Source organism: Scyliorhinus canicula, chromosome 14 (assembly GCF_902713615.1).
Source record: "Scyliorhinus canicula chromosome 14, sScyCan1.1, whole genome shotgun sequence".
Classification (NCBI taxonomy): Eukaryota; Metazoa; Chordata; class Chondrichthyes; order Carcharhiniformes; family Scyliorhinidae; genus Scyliorhinus; species Scyliorhinus canicula.
The window spans coordinates 21,738,150-21,762,878 of NC_052159.1; the positions used below are offsets into that span (position 1 = coordinate 21,738,150).

The window sequence follows — 24,729 nt, forward strand, 5'->3', positions numbered from 1 at the left end:
CTGAAGCAAAGGCTTCAGGATCTCTATCATATAAATTGTTCATGAGAAGCTGAATTAATGAGCTTAACTAGTTCCTGGCGTTAAGGAGGGCCTATTTCTTATGTTCATATATACTTTTCTGAAAACTCTTTCAATTTTTCAGAGTATCGAAGCAAAGGCTTCAGGATCCCTGTTATATTGATTATTCATGGAAAGCTGAATTAATGCACTAAACTAGTTCCTGGCGTTAAGGAAAATATGGGGTTAAAAATATCCAGAAACTATAGTTGTTCAAATTTACGCATCTTAAAATGGAGTCCCAGTGTGAACTCTTATGTAATACATTCTATTATCTTCTTCAAGCTGTACAAAACATTAAGTCAAGCGTAAATTAAAACAATGTTGAAGTTTCAGACTGATGACCCAGACCCGAAATGTTAACTTTATTTCCATCTCCACAAATGCTTTCTGACCTGCTGAATATTTCCACCATCTTGATGTTTTTATTTCTGATGTCTGGCATTGTGGTAATTTGATTTTATGTAACAGATTCACACAAGCAAATGTATTTATCTGACTGAGTAGCAGTAAGTATCAAAGAGTCAACTCCTGTGTTTTTTGTCTGTTAAATAACTATGCATTTTCTTCAAGGACATAGAAGCTAAGAAAGAAGCACAGAAAGAGAAGGAGATAGACGAACAGGAAGCCAATGCTTCAACGCTCCATCGGAGCAGAACACCGCTGGATAAGGACCTTATCAATACCGGCATATATGAGTCTTCTGGGAAACAAAGCTTACCGCTTGTTCAACTTGTGCAGCAGTTATTGAGGTACTGATGAAAAATTATGTTGTATTTCTGGTTTCTGCATGGTTTCAATTGCATTTAGTTTTTTTTTGTCAGCTTGGTGCTGGGAAGTCTGTGGAAGGACTCCTGGCAAAAGGGTCGTGTTTTCTGGATTTGTTTGAATGCATGCATTTTTAATAAGGTTTACAACCCTTTAAGTGAATGGATGGGTTACAAAAGGGTTAGTAATTTAGTGAATTTTGGGGGGTGGGAGGGAAACACAAAGTAGAAAAACTACTGTTGCCTAGTGACGGGTCCAGTGAGAGACACAGACAGGGGGAGAGACCAACAAGTTCAGAGTGTGTATCTCAGAGAGTGAAGACAGGGTTAGAACAAACAGAGAACAAAGAAAAGTACAGCACAGGAACAGGCCCTTCGGCCCTCCAAGCCTGCGCCGACAATGCTGTCCATCTAAACTACAATTTTCTACACTTTCGGGGTCCGTATCCCTCTATTCCCATCCTATTCATGTATTTGTCAAGATGCCGCTTAATTGTCACTATTGTCCCTGCTTCCACCACCACCCCAGCAGCGAGTTTCAGGCACCCACTACCCTCTGTGTTTTCCTCATACACCTCCTCTAAACCTTGCCCTCGCACTATGCCCCCTAGTAATTGACCCCTCTACCCTGGGAAAAATTCTCTGACTATCCACTCTGTCTATGCCCCTCATACTTTTGTACATCTCTATCAGGTCGCCCCTCAACCTCCTTCGTTTTGTTTGTGATTTTACGTGTATCGTGTGAGAGATAACAGCTGGGGGAAAATATCTAGTGAATGCTCAGAAATTCACTGCAAGAGAGCTATTTGACAACTGGGCCAGTGTTAAAATAGTGGTAAACCTTCACTGCATTTTTGTGTTTAAGGTTATTGCAGGGATAAAAGGTGTGGGTTTGAATCATTTCCTGGTGTTTGTATTGAGATCTTTCCAACCTTTTTGTCAGGTGTTCGTTTTTCATTGTTTAATATATTTTATTCCTTATTTTAAAAGTTCACCCGGAAACCTCTGTGAATTTGTTCAGTAACTTACCTCCATGGTTTCTTAAAACAAGCAGATCGGATCTGTCAAGCCAGGTTTCACCCTGGGATCTAATTTGTCCAGTATTAACATCAGTTGGGATCATAACACAAGGAAATACACCACAGCCTGATTGTGCCCCAAGATCATTATGGACCTTGGGAATTGTGTTTTTTCTACTGAGTTACGTATCTTTAGAGGGCTAAGTGCTGCAATTCTCTCTCCAGATTATTAATTAATGGTACCTATTGAAAGTTAATGTGTGCATACCAGCAGCAGCAACAACAACTTTTATATACGTAGGATATTTAATATAATAAAACAGCTGTAGGCGATTCTCGGGAACATTGTAAAAAAAACGCTCAACACCAAGCCACTTAGATATTCGGCCCCATGATCAAAAGCTGATAAAGAGGTAGCCTTTAAGAACTGCCTTAAAGGAGGAAAGTGAGATAGAGAGGTGGAAAGCTGTAGGGAGGGAATTCAGAATTTTGGGCCCAAGCAACTGAAGATACCACCACCAGTGGTGGAGTATTAAAATTGGGGATGTGCAAGAGATCAGAATTAGAGGGGTGCCGATATTTTGCAGGTTTGTGGCGTTGGAGGCGATTACAGAGATGGGGAGGGCCAGAGCCATGGAGGGATTTGAAGACACGGATGGGAATTTTAAAATCGCAATGTTGCTTATAGATGTTCATAGAATTTACAGTGCAGAAGGAGGCCATTCGGCCCATCGAGTCTGCACTGGCCCCTGGAAAGAGCACCCTACCCAAGGTTAACGCCTTCACCCTATCCCCATAACCCAGTAACCCCACCCAACACTAAGGGCAATTTTGGACACTAAGGGCAATTTATCATGGCCAATCCACCTAACCTGCACATCTTTGGACTGTGGGAGGAAACCGGAGCACCCGGAGGAAACCCAAGCACACACTGGGAGGATGTGCAGACTCCGCACAGACAGTGACCCAAGCCGGAATCGAACCTGGGACCCTGGAGCTGTTAAGCGATTGTGCTATCCACAATGCTACCATGCTGCCCACATGGGCTTGACATGCTTGACACACGGGCCTACATGCTTGACAGGTAGCCAGTCAGCAAGCATGGTGATAGGGGAGCGCGAGTTGAGACATAGGCAGCAGAGTTTTGGAATACATGTTTGTAGAAGGTAGAATGTGGGAGGCCAGCCAGTGGTGCATTTGAACGGTCATGTCTTGAGGCATCAAAGGCATGGCTGTAGTTGGGCTATGTTACAGAGGTGGAGACGGGCAGTCTTTAATGATTGCACAGGTATGAGGTCCGACACTTACGCCAGGGTCAAATGTGACATCAAGGTTGTGAACAGACTGGCTTAGTCTCAGCCTCTTGTCAGGGAGAGGATGGAGTCCGTTGCTACGGAATGGAGTTTGAGGTGGTACCAAAAACAATGGTTTTAGTTTTCCCAATATTTAATTAGGGGATATTTCTGCTCATCCAGTATTGTATGACGGATAAGGGTCTGATAACTTAACAACAGCGGTGGGAGACAGAACTGAGCATCATCCGTGTACATGTTCAAACTACAATACTTTCTGATGTCGGCGAGGGGTAGGAAGTAGGTGAGAAATGGGGATATGTTCAAGCAAAGATCCTTGGGGGACAGCAGAGGTTATAGAACAGGATGAAAAGCCATTGTAAATTAATTATTCATTGCCTATGAATAGACAGATTGGAATGGAATCAGATGAGAGTAGTCTTACCCAGCTGGGCGGCAATGGAGAGGCATTGGAGGAGGATGGTGTGATCAGCCATGAAGACAGGTTGATCAGCTGCATTCAGGATTAGGCTCAGCTGCAATGCTTTCTGTGACTCAGCACTCTGTGTATGGGTGGTGGCTGCATGGGTAAAGTGATAGAAGACACCTCGCATATATCAAGGATTTGGCATCTTAAAGAGAAAGGGTGAAGAAAGCACTGGAAAGTAAAAAGGCAAGAGAAAACAAAACAAATGCATTTTAGAATGACGTTGAACTGTTTTTTTTTCCAAAGAAACATTGCATCTCAAAGCATCGCTAAGTTGAAGGATGTTACTCGCCACATTTCTTCTTCTTTGGACCATGAGCACTTCAATCAAGAAAGGTCAGCTTCTTTGGATCTGTTGCTGCGATTTCAGCGTCTGCTAATCAGCAAACTTTACCCGGGTGTAAATTTCAGTTATGAGACCAATGGATATAGTAAGTGAATTTCTGATAAACTTTCCTTAATGCAGTTAATGAACTGCTAATGTGACGCAAATCCAGCTTCTGGGTCAGAGGATTCAGTTGAAAATTGCATTCAATTTGCAGTAAAACTGCAATGATCCAAGTTCAATTTGGCTTGAAGAAAGTGGTGATTGTTTTCTCAACTCTGCTGTTGGCTCAAAGATCTGTCTGAATTGTTACAGTTGTTGGGCAATACTTTGTTCTAATTATGAAAGTTTTTCATTTGATCAGTATTTTTAAAATTAGGTGACTAATATCCTTATTTTCTTTTACCTTTTGCACAAATGGTGTGCTTTTATTTTTTATTTTAATTTTAATGTTTATGATTTGAATTTGATTAGCCTAAGCAGTAATTATCGTGTATTCTTTGCAGGTCCTGAGCTTTTAGGAGTGGGTTCATTGCTTAAAAAGTATATTGCCCTTCTGTGTACACACATAGGCGACATTCTGCCAGTGGCAACCAACATTGCTTCAACTAGTTACAGGCATTTTGCAGAGGTGTCTCGTATTCTTGAAGGAGATTTGACAGGTAACCAGTTCTCGTGTTACATTTACCAAATAATAATAATTTAGGAGCTTGTGTATTTTTTCTCAATGCACCTGAAATATGCAGTTGGTACAGTTGATGCATTATAGAACATGCTTGCACGTTTGCAGTTCTGTCGAAGACTGATCTAAAACATAATATTTTCTGTTGTGTAGAGAGTTACTGCTTGCCCTGCTGAGTATTTACAACATTTTCAGTTTTTCTTTTAGATTTCTAGTACCTACAGTATTCTACGTTTTCTTCAACCATTGTAACATAATGTTCAAAATATAAATCCGATAATCATTGTTGATTATATGAGAGTTTAGTAGTTATGTTATTTATGTTATTGGCCAGTAATCTAGGGATTTATGCTTATAATCTGGAGAATGAGTGTTTAAACCCCACCAGCATTAAAAGAAATACACTGGAAGGAAAAAGCTGGAGTCCGTAAAAATGAACATGGCGTGGCAGCACTCTGTCTTGAGACGATAGTTTGTGCTTTGGTGGTCACCTCTGTGTTTATCCTCACCTGTTGTGGCTCAGGAGTCCTACTCTGTAATGGCAGTCTCTGGAAGGTGCAGGATGTGTTGGCCTCCATTTTCTCTGGGTCTCTTCTCAACCAGCTGAGCTTTCATATTCTACTTACTGCTTCCAATGCCCCTCCAAACAGTCAGCCTCCAGAAGTCGTGGCTGTCAGTGACCTGTCTCTCTATTGTCAATGACCATGAAGTTATTGCCTGTTGTAAAAACCTATGGCTCACTACCATGTCCTTTAGATAAGGGAACCTGTTGCCCTCAACTGTCCTGGTCTATACATGACTTCAGTTTACTCTTAATTATCTTTTGAAATGGACTAGGTACATTGGACTTAGGAGCAAGGGTGGGCCATTCAACCCAGCCAGGTAGAGTTGTGTCATTTAGTTGTATTAAGGAAGGTGGATCTCCATCACATTATCGGCGTCTACGGGTGGACATTAAGTTTCAGTCTAGACCAAAATGCCTTTATTTGGCACAACCCGCTCTACTTTCTCTGCTATAGTTTGGGCTAAATTCAAATATTCCTTATTCAGCTTGTCTTCAGTGAAATAATTTTTTTTGACAAGTGGCACAGTGGTTAGCACTGCTGCCTCATGGCGCCAGGGACCGGATTCAGCTCCAGTCTTGGGTCAATGTCTGTGTGGAGTTTGTATGTTCTCCCCATGTCTGCGTGGGTTTCTTCGGGTTCCTCTGGTTTCCTCCCACAGTTCAAAGATGTGCAGGTTAGGTGGATTGGCCATGATAAATTGCCCTTTAGCATCCAGGGATATGCAGGTTAGGTTACGGGAATAAGGTGGGGCAGACGTGGGAGTGGACACTGGTAGAGTGCTCATTCGAAGGGTCGGTGCAGATTTGATGGGCGGAATGACCTCTTTCTGCACTGTAGGGATTCTATGAAACATTCTCTTCTCATCTCTGCTATTGTGTAGTTTAGACTGTCCCATTGGTTTATTAACAGGAACTGACATGGCTCTGTTCTCAAGATATCTCTGAAGTGATCGAAGAACACATGCTGTCAAGATATGTAGCTCAGTCTAATTGTGTTTATTAAGTAGTAGATGTATAGGCAAAAATATCAAAATTTGCAGATTATAGCAAAATAGGAAGTACTGCGAGAAGGATAGCAATTGGCTTCAAGAGAACAGGCTGGTGGAGTGAGAGGACATGAACAATTGAAGATGATATAAATGAAGGGCAAAATTTTGAACTAGATGCTGGAACAGAGACACATTAGGGTTATCCATTGAAGGCATCAGTGTTAAATGGACTTTATTAATTGGGATGTGGAATACAAAAATGATCAATTTTTATAAAACTGTGGCTGAGCCTCAACTGGAGTACTATGTTTGTGAAAGGTTTAGAGAAAAGCGAATGGATCCAGAGATGAGGGACTTCAGTTATGTGGATGGATTGGAGATGGTCGATAGATTGGGACTAACGGAGTTGCAGAGAGTTGGTACATGGTGGGCCGAATGGCCTCCTGTGCTGTAACCAGTCTACAGTTTTATAAAAATGCATTAAATAGCATGTGCTATTACTTAAATTCACACCATCTATTCCAAAAATAATGAATTCGTAACTGTTCTGTTCAATAACGTTACAATAAATTTGAGTATAGGTAAGTGAAACGATATCCTTCCCAATTAAATGAAAAATGTGTTAATCAAAACTAATGTCAAAGCGACTTGTCCGATCGCACTAACTGATCAATTATCAATAATTTCCCATTCAGTTCTGGCATTATCACTAAATGTCTTGGAAAACCATTGTTCCCAGGTAATTCAGGCACCGGATTTTGTACTGATCTTTCTTGTGAGTCCCATTTAAGAGCTTGTTTATTTTTTTCCCCTGCTTCTGAGTTCACAACCAAAAATGAACCTGTTCAGATTTTTATTTTAAATTCAGCAGTTAATATATTTTGCAATCAACTATATCCATTGAGAATAAAGTGTTGGTGTTTCAAAATGTAAAGTTTTGGTGCTGCTTTTGTGTCTTTTTCTTTCGCTCCCAACTTTCACCCTGTAAGAAAATCTTTTTGAAGTTGGTGAGGGAAATAAAGTTTTGAGTACTGTCTGCTTAACTTTAACATGAAGACATTCTCCCTGTGTTTGTGTGGGTTTCACCCCCACAATCCAAAGATGTGCAGCACTAAATTGTCCCTTAATTGGAAAAAATGAATTGGGTACTTAAATTTATTTTTAAAAAAAACTTTAATATAAAGTAACTTGTCTTGTAAGTGCAGAATTTCAACCTTGATAAATGAGTTAATGGAGAGGTACAAAGGACACTTCTGTTTTGGCTGTTCTATTCTCTTTCTGTTTTGATGTAGGTGTTCTGCTTCCCGAGCTGGTGGTTTGTGTTGTGCTGCTTCTCACGAAAAATGCTGGACTGATGCAGGAAGCTGGGGCTATCCCCCTGTTGGCTGGATTGCTGGAACATTTAGACAGATTTAACCAATTGGCACCTGGCAAAGAAAGGGATGACAATGACGATTTAGCATGGCCTGGAATAATGGGTATGTCATTCAACTGATAGAACCTATAAAATAATGTACAAACTGGCTTTAAAGCAATTTAAAATGATTGGCAAAAGAACCAGAGGTGACCAGAGGAAACGCGTTTTTGCACAATTGGCTAACATCTGCAATGCCCTGCCTGTGTGTGTGTGTGTGTGGTGGGGTAGATTCACTTCTGTCTTTCAAAGGGTGTTAAATAATTATCCGAGAAGTAAAGATTTTCAGAGCAATGGGAGAAGGGTGGGAAATGGGACAAGGTGAGTTGCCCCTGCAGAGAAACCAACACAGTCTCGACGCTCCAAATGGCCATCACTTGTGCTGTACCATTCCATGATTGGACTGCAGATGGACTGGGAAAATCAGGTTGGTAGTGGATCCCAAGAAATGGAATTTGTGGAATGTCTAAGAGATGGGTTTTTGGAGCAGCTTGTGACAGAACCTACTAGGGAACAGGCAATTCTGGATTTGGTGATGTGTAATGAGGCAGACTTGGTTCGGGAACTTAGGTGAAGGAACCCTTGGGGAGCAGTGACCACAATTTGATAGAATTTACCCTGCAGTTTGAAAGGGAGAAGCTGGAATCAGATGTAACGGTATTACAATTAAATAAGGGTAACTGCAAAGACATGAAGGAGTTACTGGCCAGAGTTGATTGGAGAAGGAGCCTAGCAGGGTAGACAGTGGAACAGCAAAGGCAGGAATGTTTGGGGGTTATTAGGGAGGCACAACAGAAATTCATCCCAAGGAGGAGGAAACATGTTAAGGGAAGGACAAGGCATCCATGGCTGACAAGTGATGCCAAGGACAGCATAAAGGCTAAAGAAAAAGCATACAAAGTAGCGAGGATTAGTGGGGAACCAGAAGATTGGGAAGCCTTTCAAAGCGAGCAGAGGACAACTAAAAAAGCAATAAGGGGGGAGAAGATGAAATACGAGTGCAAGCTAGCTAGTAATATAAAGGAAGATAGGAAGAGATTTTTTTCAATATATAAAAGGTAAAAGAGAGGCAAAAATCGACATTGGACCACTAGAAAATGTGGCTGGAGAACTAATAATAGGAAACCAAAGACATGGCAGACGAACTGAATAGTTACTTTGCATCAGTCTTCACAGTGGAAGACACCAGTGGGATGCCAGAGCTCCAGCAGAACCAGGGAGCAGTGACCATTACTAAGGAGAAGGTTTTGGGGAAACTGAAAGGTCTGAAGGTGGATAAGTCACCTGGCCCAGATGGACTACACCCCAGGGTCCTAAAAGAGATAGCTGAGGAAATTTTGGAGGCATGAGTAGTGATCTTTCAGGAATTACTGGAGGCAGGAAGGGTCCCAGAGGACTGGAAGGTGGCGAATGTAACACCACTGCTTAGGAAATGAGGGAGGCAGAAGATATTATAGACCGGTTAAGTCACTTCGGCCAGTGGTAAGATTTTAGAGTCTGTTATTAAAGATGAGATCGCAAAGTACTTGGAAGTTCATGGTAAAATAGGACTGAGTCAGCACAGCTTTGTCAAAGGGAGGTCGTGTCTGACGAACCTGTTCGAGTTCTTTGAGGAGGTAACAAGAAATTTAGACAAAGGAGAACCAGTGGACGTGATTTATTTAGATTTCCAGAAGGCCTTTGACAAGGTGCCGCATAGGAGACTGTTAAATAAGTTAACTCATGGTGTTCAGGGTAAGATCCTGGCATGGATAGAGGATTGGCTGACTGGCAGAAGGCAAAGATTGGGGATAAAGGGGTCTTTTTCAGGATGGCAGCTGGTGACTAGTGATGTGCCTCAGGGGTCTGTGCTGGGACCACAACTTTTTACAATGTACATTAATGATCTGGAAGAAGGTACTGAAGGCACTGTTGCTAAGTTTGCAGATGATACAAAGATCTGTAGAGGGACGGGTAGTATTGAGGAAGCAAGGGGGCTGCAGAAGGACTTGGACAAGCTAGGAGAGTGGGCAATGAAGTGGCAAATGAAATACAATGTGGAAAAGTGTGAGGTTGTGCACTTTGGAAGGAGGAATCTAGGCATAGACTATTTTCTAAATGGGGAAATGCTTTGGAAAGCAGAAGCACAAAGGGACTTGGGAGTCCTTGTTCATGATTCTATTAAGATTAATGTGCAGGTTCAGTCGGCAATTAAGAAGGCAAATGCAATGTTAGCATTCATGTCAAGAGGGCTAGAATACAAGACCAGGGATGTACTTCTGAGGCTGTATAAGGCTCTGGCCAGACCCCATTTGGAGTATTGTGAGCAGTTTTGGGCCCCATATCTAAGGAAGGATGTGCTGGCCTTGGAAAGGGTCCAGAGGAGGTTCACAACAATGATCCCTGGAATGAAGAACTTGTTGTATGAGGAACGTTTGAGGACTCTGGGTCTGTACTTGTTGGAGTTTAGAAGGATGAGAGGGGATCTTATTAAAACTTACAGGATACTGTGTGGCCTGGATAGAGTGGACGTGGAGAGGATGTTTCCACTTGTAGGAAAAACTAGAACCAGAGGACACAATCTCAGACTAAAGGGACCGTCCTTTACAACAGAGATGAGGGATTTCTTCAGCCAGAGGGTGGTGAATCTGTGGAATGCTTTGCTGCAGAAGGCTGTGGAGGCCAAATCACTGAGTGTCTTTAAGACAGGGATAGATAGGTTCTTGATAAGGGGATCAGGGGTTATGGGGAGAAGGCAGGACAATGGGGCTGAGAAAATATCAGCCATGATTGAATGCCGTAGCAGACTCGATGGGCCAAGTGGCCTGATTCTGCTCCTATGTCTTATAGTCTTATGATTCTAAAAAAAAAAATACTTGAACTGGAGTCAAGTTGTCTGTCTTTTTAATTTTGATTGTGATCTAGAGAGTTTTTAAAAATTTGAATCATCAGTTTTTGTAATGTATGGTTTTACAGGTTCATTCTTCACAAATCACAGCTCACGGAATAATGAGGAGGTTACTCTAATTAGAAAAGCTGATCTTGAGAATCATAATAAAGATGGTGGCTTTTGGACAGTAATTGATGCAAAGGTTTATGACATCAAAGATTTCCAGACACAATCATTGAGTGGGAGCAGCATACTTGGTGAGATTAATTTATAATATTTCAAAAGGAATTTCACTGATTATGGTGAACGTGACAAGTCAATTCGCTCTGGTTTAATTCAACCAGATTGAAACACACAATCCCCATCTCCATGCTCTTGACTAATGTCTTCTGACATATACCATAAAACACAAACCCTTGGACACTATCACAAACACAGAAATGTCAACTTGTGCTAAACCTTTTCTGGAGCCTGATGAGATATTTGCTGCTTTGAACAAAAAGTGCTTCTTTCCCCTCCTCTGGATTTCATCATGTAGATAGACAGCACAGCAATTATAGTGCAGGCTGCGCAGGTAGATATTAGTTTGTGTTGCTATGACCAGGTGAGAAGATGCAGACTATCTCCTTTTGATCCTGTCCTTTAAATAGCGACGGGTTCCGATAGATCTTTAAATTTAAGGAGATGCTTCTCCCTTTGCATTCCCCTTGGGTAATTTGTTTGTGTTTCATCTTCAACTTGGAAAGTGGCCTTGCATTTTAAAGTAGTTTCTGCTGTCTCATTTCAAATTGCAGAAGTTTCAGTCAGTTAAAAACCCTATTTTCCAAATTAAAATGTCTAGCGCGTAACCGCGTTCAAACTTTAGTGTTATAATTTAGGCTAATTACACCAGGGGTAGCAGAGCTATCAAACGCTGCACTGATTCACTCACACTGGTGCACCCAAAAGTAGTGTACTGCGGCTCAGGAAACCGGGGGCCGGTTTAGCCAGTTGGCCGGACAGCTGGTTTGTAATGCAGAGTGAGGCCAACAGCGCGTGTTCAATTCACATACCGGCTGAGGTTATTCATGAAGGCCTCGCCTTCTCCCTCAAAGGGGAAAGCAATTGATGGTCATCTGGGACTATGGCGACTTTACTTACTTTTACTGCTGCTCAACCTGACTCGGGAGCTACCACATGAACGTTGTAGATATCCATCTCTGGCAAGTCATGAGGATTTTTTTCTGGAGCTTTGCAACCAATGCACCTCAAGTGGCTTCCTGTGCTAGAATACTTCAAATTTGCTGATGTCTGTAGGGGAAACATTCACCAAAGAACACCACTGGCTGACAGCTAACAAAGTGCTCCCATTGACACAGGACCTGGGGAGAAAAATCCTTCATGCGCTAATCTGAAAACCTGTAGCCTGTACTGGGACATAATGCACCTGCTACAAACTGATGACAGCCTTGCGTCACAATGGCGCACCTCTCTGTTGACTGCAAACATCACAAACTGCAACCTGTTGACTGACCGAAGTCCCAGGTTTCAACCATCCATGGGAAATCTGGACAACCCATTACCACATGAGGATAGACCAAGCAAGATGTGACCCTTTACTGCAGAAGTGGAACATGAGGGACAGCTGAAATTGTGACAGTAACCACCCAAGTCAGATTATTGTCCACATCCTGAACTGGAGAGATCCATCCCTCCTGGCATCACGGCTATTCATACTGCGTCAACTGAAGCTAATGAATTGACATTGAACAATACTGCATCAACTGAAGCTAATGAATTGACATTGAACAATTGGAGGAATTTCTCACTTTGCTAGTGACGGGTTGGGGGCAACAAATTTGGTGTGATGGGAAAGTCAGTTTCCCACGAGCTGGAGCAAGTTTTTTTCCTTCTGACTTTCAAGACTGGGAAAGGCTGATCTATGTTGGGATAAATTACATCTCATGAATGCTCATTAAAAGGCCAACTCGCTGGAATTACATTCTTTGTCCCGATTAAGTGCCCGGTCAGTGGATAATTATAAAGAACTGTTTCTCAACAGTATATATGTGGCATGCACCTCGTGAGTTTCACTTCATCAACAAAGAACAAAGAAAATACAGCATAGGAACAGGCTCTTCGGCCCTCCAAGCCTGCGCTGACCATGCTGCCCGTCTAACCTAAGATCTTCTACACTTCCTGGGTCAGTATCCCTCGATTCCCATCCTATTCATGTATTTGTCAAGATGCCTCTTAAACGTTACTATCGTCCCTGCTTCCACCACCTCCTCCGGCAGCGAGTTCCAGGCACCCACTGCCCTCTGTGTAAAAAAACTTACCTCGTACATCTCCTCTAAACCTTGCCCCTCGCACCTTAAACCTATGCCCCTAGTAATTGACCCCTCTACCCTGGGAAAAAGTCTCTGACTATCCACTCTGTCTATGCCCTTCATAATTTTGTAGGCCTCTATCAGGTCGCCCCTCAACCTCCTTCGTTCCAGTGAGAACAAACCGAGTTTATTCAACTGCTCCTCATAGCTAATGCCTCCATATGAGGCAACATCCTGGTAAATCTCATCTGCACCCTCTCTAAAGCCTCCACATCCTTCTGGTAGTGTGGCGATCAGAATTGAACACCATACTCCCAAGTGTTGCTAACTAAGGTTGTACACAGCTGCAGCATGACTTGCCAATTTTTGTACTCAATGCCCCCGGCCAATGAAGGCAAGCATGCCATATGCCTTCTTGACAACCTTCTCCACCTGTGTTGCCCCTTTCAGTGACAAACTACTTTGAGGTATGTAGATGCTTCTTACTTCAATGTTAATAATAATAATCGCTTATTGTCACAAGTAGGCTTCAATGAAGTTACTGTGAAAAGTTAACAACATTGCTGCAATATTCTGGGTGCTTGTTTCACAAGCTCTGCCAAGGCTGGACATGGGAGGCAAGATCAGCGGGGTGTGGGAAAACTGATGCAGTACTGGGGGGTGGGTGGTGGACCATGGGGGTTATCTCAGCGAGGCGGGGGTGTGGTGGTGGGTGGATGGGAGACTGAGGCATAGCTGGGGATGGAACACAGAGGGGGGCATGACGGTGGGGTCAGGGGTGGCATTGGTGGTGGTGGTAAAGGAGCAGTGTGGCGCTGTGAAAGACTCTTGGGGCATGAGTTATAAGACTGTCTAAGGAAGCATTACAGATTGACCAGTGGCTGCGGCCATGGAACTGGTGAAAGATGGAGCAGATAGTCCTCTAGCTGTATGGGCCATTTTGGAGGGTTCTTCATGGACACCAACAAATGGTGTGTAGGGCATGGTCAGCGAATTAAGGCATTTGGACCTGAGAGTTGGAGTCCATACTTGGAAGCAGAGGGCACAGTAACATTGATGGGATGCAAGTGCATTTGGTGTGTGGGAAAATTCAAAGTCATAGCCATGTATTTTGTGGTCTCATGCGATCGGTCTGTGAAAGTGAAAGGCGGTTCACCTCTACAAGCGAAGAGTGGGATCAACTAATGACATGGGGGCATCAACTTTGAAGGGAATGAGGGGAGAACAAAGATATCTGTGTATAACAACAGGGTTAAGAGTAACGTGAGGGGGGGGGGGGGGGGAGGGAGGTTGAATAGTTGCAGGAGGAATGGGAAGTAAGAGGTTGGGACTGAATTAAGATGGGAGGAAGTTAGTGGGTGACGGGGGGGGTTGGAAGATATTGGTGGCACTCAAGTTAGTATCATCTTTGTCTTTAGAGAGTAATGACGCAGTTGGAAGAAGTGAATAAAAGATGTATCTCGAGGCATGTGGGAGGAATTCTCATTATAAGTTGGGTCGATTGAAGGGACGTTTTAATAATTATGTGCTCAAGACATAGAGAACAAGGCTATACTGGGAACTGTTTTCGTGGCTCAAATGGCCATTGAGGCAAGATAGCGCCTGTCACAAATGGTGTGCATTCATGTGGCAATCCATTAAGGTTTGGGGCTACGTTTGAGTTGTTTTGATTGGGCATCTGCCTGTGACAGAGGTGTGTAAATAGGGAAGGAGGATCAAAGAATCAGGGACCGTGCATGCTGGACACGAGATACATGTGCACGCCAACCCTCAATATTCTAATTTTAAAGGTCTCGGCGTCCGGGGCGCAACACTTAGTCATGACATTAATTACAAGGCTTGGTTAGTGTTTGGGCTAATTGAGGCAAGGTGACAATAGGCTCATGAGGGTTACAAGATTTTGGTGCATGCACCCTGGTCAAGGGCCTCTTTATTGTTGTGCAGTCATGTTGAGGCGGATGCTTGGTCACCTGTGATCCTTCAGGATGTGCATCAGCTGCAGGCCTGCGGATGCCATGTTTGGATTGTGTGCGGGTCTAGGTTGTCAACTGGCTTTCTGGCTTGAACGTGGTGTGAGACCTTCAAGGGGAACGTGCAATGATATCTCAAATTTATTTTTCATAGATACAAGGAAGAGTGGAGAATGTAGGTTGCAGGCAATGCTGCCGCTTTGATAGCTTTAATGCAAATTAGGAGAAGGGCCTGTCCCCATTTGGACAACTCTGAAGACCATTGCCCAGAGGAACAAGTGCCTACAGGTTCTCGGGAGACCCAAATGCTGACAAAGAACGACCAAGTTGACAAAGATGTTTAGAGTGACCAAAGGTCTACAGAAGGTGCTGCTCACACATGGAGTTGAGTGAAAGACAGTGCTTCAGATGCCTTCATTTGTATCTTGATGTGGTAGCTCATATTTTGCACATTTTGCATGAGGAACCTGTGCTGCGCGCTCGGGGGGCATCCATTGTTGGTTGCACTTAAGGTTACTACTCCGCTCAACATTTTTGCCTGAGGATCCTTCCAGGACTCACTGGGGAGTTCTGCAGAATCTAGCAATCGTCACCATGTCTGTACATCAGGGAGGTGACTGTTCATGACGTCCAGTTCTGCATGGATGAAGCAAACCAGGCTACCAGAGTTTTGGGATTCGCAGCAATCTCCGGTTTCCTGCAGGTTCAGCGCACTGTCATCAACTGTACACATGTGACCTTGAGAGCTCCCGGCAGCAGCCTCTGACATGTATTAATAGGAAAGAATTTCACTCTTTCAATGACCAGCTTATTTGTGATCTCAGAAAACTGATCATGAATGTTTGTGCTGGGTACCCAGGGAGCTCGCACGACTCTTATATCTTGAGTCACTTGTGGATGCCACTGATTTTTGAGGGCCCACAATGTGTTGCCAGAGGAAGACTAGGAGGAGCCACATGTCGTCTTGGACAAGGAATATGTTGAAGGTTTTGAATTTGCAGGGGTGAGAATTCAGACGAGCCATAGGAAGATGCCATTGCATGCGAACAATGCAAAAGATGTGCCCTTGACATAGCTACAAGATTTCAGGAGAAGGAAGGTGAAAAAAAGTTGATTCAAGTGCAATCCTCCTCATGCTTCAATGCATGGGAGACAATCTCTCATGTAAGATCATCAATCTAAAAATGTTAACCGAGGAATCATAAATCTCATTGAACCCGAAGAATGGGGGTGTCCTTTGAATGCACAGTAGCTTAGAGAGTATGTGGCTGCTGTATTTAAGGATAAACACTCTTGTCAGCACACATCCTTGAGCAACTACACATTGACAACGCTCGGTAGCACAATGGTCAGCACAGTTGCTTCACAGCTCCAGGGTCCCAGGTTCGATTCCCTGCTTGGATCACTGTCTGTCAAGAGTCTCCCTGTGTCTGCGTGGGTTTCCTCGGGGTGCTCCGGTTTCCTCCCACAGTCCAAAGATGTGTGCAGGTTAGGTGGATTGGCCAAGCTAAATTGTCTTTGCTGTCCAAAAAGTTTGGGTGGGGTTAGTGAGTTACAGGGTTACGGGGATAGGGTGGAGGCATGGGCACAAGTAGGTGCACTTTCAAAGGGCTGGTGCAGACCCGATGGGCTGAATGGCCTTCTGCACTGTAAAGTCTATGATTCTATGAACACATTGAGCAATTTTTGCTCTGCCCTAATTATTTCTTCTCAGCTGCAAAGAATGCACCTATGGACCAGTGGAACATTTCCATCTTCCCGTACTAACCGTATGATGGCCATGTAGCATAGAATTGTGACTTTCTGCCGTAGATCGATATTGATGGAGAATTGGTGGAGACTGTTAAACTTGCTTTCACTTGTAAGACCATTATTCTGACCTGGTTGATATCCGTTGATGCTATTTGTATCATGCATGCAGTGATAATGCCCAATGACAATGTCTGTTAGCAATGCTACTGGCAGTTAATACAAAGTTCCAAGCAGGCTCATACAGAGTCCAATATATTGATCTTTGGTGTGGCTAATTGTCCAATGATTGGAAAAGGGAAACCCGGAAATTAGTTTAATTATATGGCTGATTAGAATATTGATTGTGAGGCAGTTTCGCTTTAAGGGACTGTCCCTTTAATTTGTCCCTCGGTTCATATGATTTTGTTTACTTAGTTATTTGCGTTAAACAAAGTAGTTGGAATGTTGATTGACCGAACAAGAGATTGCCTCAGTTTGTAAAGAAAAAGGAGGTGCTGGGAAACAAAGAAATGGTTCTCCCATCTCACAGTCGAAGTGAGAGTTCCAGCTCGCTTGGCTTGTGTTATGTTTTCATAATTATAGTCACCCATGTCCTATTTCTTGTCAATGTCTTTAATTTCTTCTCATTCATAATTTCAACTACACTAAAAAATTATGGCCACTTTTTCTAATGTACCACTATTGACATTTTGTTTTCTTTTCGTTTTTACCTGGGACAGGTACAATTTAATTTACATGTCGACCAGATTACTTGCCTGCTTTTGGGCATGTAAGTATAGGAATTTTGAACCCATGTAATGAGATCTGCCTGCCAGTGTTACTTGTTTGCATTGTTGAATCGTGGATGATTCCACATTTTGGGTGTGGAGATATTAATGCTATGTGCCTTACTCTACTCATCTTTGCTGATAAAGAGTGCGCTTGATCGCTTTTATGGGGAAGTAGGTGTCCAGGGATCTTGCAACTGAAAGAGGTTGCTTTGAAACTGTAAACCTTGGAAAGGGAAGAAGTGCTCAAAATCTGTTTCCAGTATTAGTTGAGACAAAAATAGCACATTCAATCCCAATTGTGAAGAGTTTGACAAAATTGAGTGTTCATTCATCCAAAGACCCATCCCAGAAAAATCCAGACAATTTTATATTTTATAAATGTAATTGTTCCTGGTGGGATGTTTCTTTGTTTTAAATGGTGGTGATAGCTGGGTATTTTTACTTTCAGCTCAGTTTGCTGGAGAAGACCCAGTGGTTGCGTTGGATGCTGCCCTCCAGTTTGAAGACACTCGTGAATCAATGCAGGCATTCTGTGTTGGCCAATATGTGGAGGTACAGAAGCATTTAGTAAAGCTGTGCAAGATCTATTCCATTGTTATATCCGTGTTTTAATGAATGGGTTAATTGTTCTTCATTTCCATTATTAAGTCCCTTTTAAAAAATATTTATGTTACACCACATATTACTGTTGGTAATGTAAACAAAATAAACATAACATTTCATCATACTTCAGACTTGAGTATTTTAAAAAATGTGTTTAATAGCTTTTTAATCTCTCTTTACTTGCCTCTCCAATATAGCCAGATCAGGAAGTAGTCACCACACCCGACCTTGGCAGCTTGTCTTCACCTCTGATAGACACTGAAAGGAATCTTGGTCTCCTCCTAGGATTACATGCATCATATCTTGGAATGAGCACTCCTTTGTCGCCTCTGGAGATCGAATGTGGCAGTTAGTATGCTGATGATACATAATACACCAATATCCAGATATTTATAATACTTTGAGGATTGCTGAGTTTTGTATTGCATCAAAAGTATAAAACGATTTAGCTCTGTTATTGGCAACATCTCCTTTTCTGGTGAAGCATCTACCCTTGTCAAATGGCTTGAAATATTCTATCTGAGTTTTACAAATTTGGCTCTTCAAAGCATAAGCTTCTACAGTTTTGAGATTGGGCATTTTTAGCAGTTAGGACCTCACTGAGTACTTTTGACTATGATTTTTGTTATGTGAATGTCAGGTGGATATCTTTCTGCTTAAGTACAAAAAGAGGTAGTTGGGGAACCTATGATGATCAAGTGCAAGGACCTTGCCGTTCAGAGAGGCTTTCTTAGTTTGCGCTGCTTAAATGGAGTCTCCTGCTGACTGTGAACTAGATTGGCCAGATGGCCATGCAGCATCTTTGATTGCCATTGTGCTGATCCAAGGCTATGATATGTAAAATTGAGGGTTGCAAAAAAAAAAAAAACTACGGAAGGTCTTACAGTTCATGAACAAAGAAAAGCACAGCACAGGAACAGGCCCTTTGGCCATCAAAGCCTGCGCCGACCATACTGCCCATCTAAACTAAAATGTTCTACACTTCCGGGGTCCGTATCCCTCTATTTCCATTCTATTCATGTATTTGTCAAGATGCCCCTTAAACGTCACTATCGTCCCTGCTTCCACTACCTCTGGCAGCGAGTTCCAGGCACCCACTACCCTCTGTGTAAAAAAAAAAACTTGCCTCGTACATCTCCTCTAAACCTTGCCCCTCGCACTGTAAACCTATTCCCCCTAATAATTGACCCCTCTACCCTGGGAAAAAGTCTCTGACTATCCACTCTGTCTATGCCCCTCATAATTTTGTAGACCTCTATCACGTCGCCCCCTCGACCTCTTTCGTTCCAGTGAGAACAAACCAAGTTTATTCAACTTCCCATGCTTTTGATAGTTGAGAGAAATATAACACTTATCAGGTTAAGCTTGCACTACTGCCTGAAAAGATTTTATCACGCTATTTCATTAATGTAAAAAATGTATAATTGTTTGTAGAATTAACACAATTTCTTAATTTGACAGAGTGGCTGCAATCTTCCCTTTTCTCTGGTGGCTTGCAGACGAGCCAGATTCATTACAGTTACAACGAGGAGAAAGATGAGGATCATTGCAGCTCCACCACCACGCCAGATAAGACTAAACTCTATGTACAAAACTTAACATTCGGTGATCACACTCAGCCATTCCTGCAGGCGATTGCAGACAACACCATTCAAGACCACAATGTAAAGGTGCGAGTTTCAAACAACCAACTTCTAAAAAGTGAAGTAAAATATCTGCTTTTATCCAAGACTTAAAATAGTTAACTTGCACTTTGTACAATATATTGTTAAGTAAGTTTTCACAGTAAATTAATTGCAGTGTTAATGTAAGCCTACCTGTGACAATAATAAAGATTATTATTATTTTGTACAAATTTGTGCAAAGGTTCCTCTGTGGATGAAAGGAGACCTGGAATACAAATTGCAATGCTGTGGTTGGATAGGAGAAACAGTGATTTCAGTTGATTGCTGGCTTTATGTGCCAAGGGCAGACCAGTTGATTCAGTCGGAGTTCATTGAAACTGAATTTGAAGTAATTGCAGAATCGGTATGAGAAACTGCCCTGATTTAAGGCTTCAATTTGCTGATGTTCACTGCAGTTGCAACGGCAGATGTTGGTGTGCCTGAAATTCTGGGCACCTCCTGATAAGCACCCATGAATGGATGCAATTGGTATAAAACTGCCATGCTGACCCGGGAATGTGGCTGGACTTGTACATGAGCGAATTGACTTGTGAACTAGAGAAAGCAGTCAAGCAATTTGATCATAGATGGTTTTAGCGTTGTTATCTTGGTAGATACTCTAGCCAATTGTGTAAATAAAGGTTACTTACAAATTATTGGATACTGTTATGAATTTCAGCCTGCCATAAATATCATCATGTGTTCAGTGATGTAATTTGCTGTTAAGTACTCTGAGTACCCAACTTAGATGGGAGTTAACTTGCACTGCTGAATTTTAAAGCATTTCATTTGAGTGTAATTGTCCGCATTTTTCTTCAAACCTTGTTTAATGCTACTGTTTCTGTGTTATTTTGTTTATATTGACTCGCTTGTGTTCCATTGGCAGGATTTCCTGTGCCAAATAGAGCGCTACTGCAAGCAGTGTCACCTGACAACACCAATCACTTTCCCTCCTGAGCATCCTGTGGAAGATGTTGGGCGATTGCTGTTGTGCTGTCTCCTGAAGCATCAGGATTTAGGTTGGACCCCTTGCTAAATCTGAAATTCCTGTTTCTGAAAATAGCATTCGTTTTAATAATTTGCATGCATTAACTTAACACATGATGAGTCTCAAAGGCCAATGCCAGAATCTTTTTGGATTTGAACAGATCTCTTATTCTAATTTTTTCCCATATAATTTATTTTGTTAGATATCTAGAACTGCCAAAACAGTTTCCACTTATTCTCTGCTATTTGAGACTGCAGCCCAACATTCTTCCTGATTTGTACTCGTGTCGTTTCTCCTTCCCCATGTATGTTTGTTTGTCAATGTCATCGGCATGCATGTGTCAGCTGTGGCTCATTTGGTAACACTCTCTCCTGTAAACCACACTGGTTCCGGGTTCAAGCCACACTCCTGGGCTTGAGCACGTAACGTCAAGAATGATATTCCAGTGCAGTACGGAGGGAGCACTGCACAGTTGGAGACATGTTGGAGTCATCAACACAAGCTGCGATCTGTCTGTTCACTTGGATGTAAAAGATCCCATGACACTACAGCATTTTGAAGGAGAGCAGGCCAGTTATCCCCAGTGTCCCGGTCAATATCTGTCCTTCAATCAGCATCATAAAACACATTACCTGGTCGTTATCACATTGTTGGCCACATTCCTAAAAACTGTCAGCAGAATATTAATGATGTGGAGATGCCGGTGTTGGACTGGGGTGAGCACAGTAAGAAGTCTTACAACACCAAATTAAAGTCCAACAGATGTGTTTCAAATCACTAGCTTTCGGAGCACTGCTCCTTCCTCAGGTGAACAAAGAGGTAGGTTCCAGAAATGGGTACCACCATTACACGTGAGAACACCACCCACAGGTACGCGGTACATATTCGTGCGACTCGGCCAATGTTGTCTACCTCATACGCTGCTGGAAAGGATGTCCCGAAGCGTGGTACATTGGCGAGACCGTGCAGACGCTGCGACAACGGATGAACAGACATCGCGCGACAATCGTCAGGCAGGAATGTTCCCTTCCAGTCGGGGAACACTTCGGCAGTCAAGGGAATTCAGCCTCCGATCTTCGGGTAAGCATTCTCCAAGGCAGCCTTCAGGACGCGTGACAACGCCGAATCGCTGAGCAGAAATTTATAGCCAAGTTCCGCACACATGAGGACCGCCTCAACCGGGACCTTGGATTCATGTTGCATTACATTCATCCCCCACCATCTGGCCTGGGCTTGCGCAATCCTACCAACTGTCCTGGCCTGAGACAATTCGCACCTCTTCAACCTGGGATTCCCCCTCTCTCTGGATCTGTAAAGACTTAATTACCTGCAAATGCTCGCATTCAAAGTATGGTTGCATCTTTGACTTTGTCTATATATATGTTTCTGGAACCTACCTCTTCATTCACCTGAGGAATGAACAGTGCTCCGAAAGCTAGTGATTTGAAATAAACCTGCTGGACTTTAACCTGGTGTTGTAAGACTTAAAGAATATTAAACTATGATGTTGACAACTAAGGCAGAAGAGTTTCCAATCCCTAATTGCAGTGCTGAGACGGACTCTAATATTGCATGAACAGGTTAATTGTTCTCTTGTGTTCATATATTTTCATACAAGCAGTGTTTTATTGCTACTTTGATTTGCTAATGTTAGACTGAGTACTGCTGTTGGTTGCACTGATAGAAACACTGCAAGGCTCAGCAAGATGCATCTAATTTGGAAGGAAATTCAGCACTTCCATGTTCCGATTCTTTAAAACGATTTAACTTTTTCTGCTCCCTTTTCCACGCACTTGATTTTGGACAGTTAATTTAAATTATGGACGATGAAAGTACAACACTGCTTAATCCCACTCTGCTGCAGCCAGTAGGTGCTCTTGCTCTCCACTGATTTCTGCCTGCCCTGAGTCTCTCTCTCTCTCTCTTCCACCCCTGGCTGCCCTTGAGCCCGGTTGCAAATATACAGTCGAGCACTTAAAAAATATTGAGATCCTGTCCCTCAAGAACAAAGCTCCATCAAACAAATTATTATACCTGACGCGATAAGGAAAACAATGGGGGGGGGGGGGGGGGCTGTGAGGCGGTGTTGCTGTGGGTGCCTCTGCCTTGGATTTCCACGTGTATTCAAGCTTCACACAATCTCTAGTTCCCAACAGAACATCACTGCTTCACAAGCTGTATAATAGCATCACCACTTTAGGATTACTTCAGATGTCTGGCTTCTCACTAGCCAACTTCACCAGCTCTGTCTTTAACTGGGGCCTCTCTCTGCTCTTTCTTTAACTTCAGTAAACAGTATCTTGCTCAAATTCAAGTGCTTTGTCCATTTTACTATAGTCTTCCTGGACTTCTCTTATCATCCCCTGTTATCTAGAACTATCTGTTCTTTAGCTTCTGGGGCTTGCTTTCTCCCTCTTACTCCATTGTCTCACGTCTGGCAGTTTTTTGTGAGAGCTGCTTTCATCTTAGTTCAAATATCTGGTTCAAAATTGAACCACGTGTGGGCTTTGGTTGCTAGGCAACATCTTAGTTTTTGTTTACCTCTATAATTGCTTTTGCGTTATAAACCTGTAATTACAATGCAGATGAAATTTAAAGTGAAACCAAAAACCACAGACATGCAGGCACCTTTATTTAACATGAAGCTAATTAAAGTTTGAACCCTTTCTTAGTACACAAGTGCAGAAACAGGAATTAAGCTTAAACTTGCACCTTATGCCTAATACCCACGAATACACATTTCAATTATTTAAACCAGCTCTGTTTCTTAACATTTTGAAACATTCACCTGTGACCTTGGAGTTGCTGATATCAATCATTTCTCTGTCAGAGGTACTGAATGAACCTCGTGTTACAAAATCAGTTCACTTTATGGCTTAAATCTAATGTGCTTTTTTTCTCTTGATGCAGGCCATGCAGCTTTGTCTGTTATTAATCAAAGTGCCCTAGGAGTGGAGCAAGGAAAGCTCAGGGTTTTACCAAAATCAGTGGGTGATGTTTGTCGAGTGGTATACCAGGCCAAGTGCTCTTTAATAAAGGTGAACAATATATTTTACATCTACTTTAGATGTTACTTTAAAAAAAAATATTTTTTATTCTCCTTTTTCACATTTTCTCCCAAATTTACAATAATGAGTAACAAATGTAATGTCAATCCCCATATCAATAACAACGATCCCATCCTTCCATCAAACCACCAGACATTAGCCCGCATGTTAACATAAACAAATGACAAAAAGGAATCCGGAATCACCCATAGTCACCATTAAGACATACAGTCCCTCCTCTCCCCCAACCCTCCCAGCACAAACCCCACCCCCCCCAACAAATGTTCGATGTGATCCAATTCTCGACCCCCCCCCCCCCCCCCCCCCCCCCCCACAAATGTTCGTTGTGATCCAATTCTCGAAAGTGCATAATGAATAACGTCCATGAATTGTAGAGCCCCTCCATCCTTCCCCTCAGTTCAAATTTGACCTTTTCAAGCAGCAAGAATTCCGGCAGGTCCCCCTGCCACGCCAGGGCACAGGGTGGAGAGGTTGATCTCCACCCTAACAGGATCCGCCTTCGGACGATCAACGAGGCGAAGGCTACACCATTTGCCTCCGCACCCGTTTCCAGCCCCGGCTGATCCGACACCCCGAATATGGCCTCCCGAGGGCCCAGGTCCAGTTACACGTGCATCACTTTAGAAATTACCCTAAAAACCTCCTTCCACCCCCTGGAGCACCTCACACCAGAACCCCTCCTTCATACCCTCTCCCAACTCTTCCTCCCACTTTGCTTTGATCCCTTCTAGCAACACCTTCTCCTCCACCAAGATAGCCCCAGAAACCGTCGATACCATCCCCTTCTCCAGTCCCCCTGTCATCAGCACCTCTTCCAGTAAGATGGAAGCCGGCTCTACTGGGAAGCTCTATCTCCTTTGTGGCAAAGTCTCGAACCTGCATGTATCTAAATATTTTCCCCTGCTCCAGCCCATATTTCGCTCCCAGCTCCTTCAATCCCGCAAAACAAGCCCCAAGAAACAAATCTTTTAGTGTTCTAATTCCTTTCTCTTCCCATCTTTGAAAATTTTCATCCCACTTCCCTGGCTCAAATCTATTGTTCCCCCGAATCGGCATTTCCCTTGACCCTGCCCCAACCTGAAGTGCTGTCGAAACGGCCTCCAAATTCTCTACAAAGCTATTACTGCTGGACTCCCTGA

At 42.9% G+C, this 24,729-nt stretch overlaps 1 protein-coding gene across 9 annotated transcripts in view; it reads left to right on the top strand.

The window, feature by feature from the left end:
- The window catches only part of herc2 (HECT and RLD domain containing E3 ubiquitin protein ligase 2), a 297,727-nt gene that overhangs the window by 122,920 nt on the left and 150,078 nt on the right, over positions 1-24,729 (top strand). For 8 of the 9 annotated variants that reach the window (XM_038818501.1, XM_038818504.1, XM_038818505.1 and 5 more), the window contains exons 19-28: positions 631-809; positions 3,869-4,053; positions 4,454-4,609; positions 7,476-7,661; positions 10,553-10,723; positions 17,716-17,819; positions 18,068-18,218; positions 19,332-19,540; positions 20,421-20,553; positions 23,433-23,560. In XM_038818501.1, coding sequence (XP_038674429.1) covers positions 631-809; positions 3,869-4,053; positions 4,454-4,609; positions 7,476-7,661; positions 10,553-10,723; positions 17,716-17,819; positions 18,068-18,218; positions 19,332-19,540; positions 20,421-20,553; positions 23,433-23,560 — 1,602 coding nt within the window. The remainder of the gene's footprint in view (positions 1-630; positions 810-3,868; positions 4,054-4,453; positions 4,610-7,475; positions 7,662-10,552; positions 10,724-17,715; positions 17,820-18,067; positions 18,219-19,331; positions 19,541-20,420; positions 20,554-23,432; positions 23,561-24,729) is intronic. The other variant, XM_038818508.1, reaches the window with a different exon arrangement.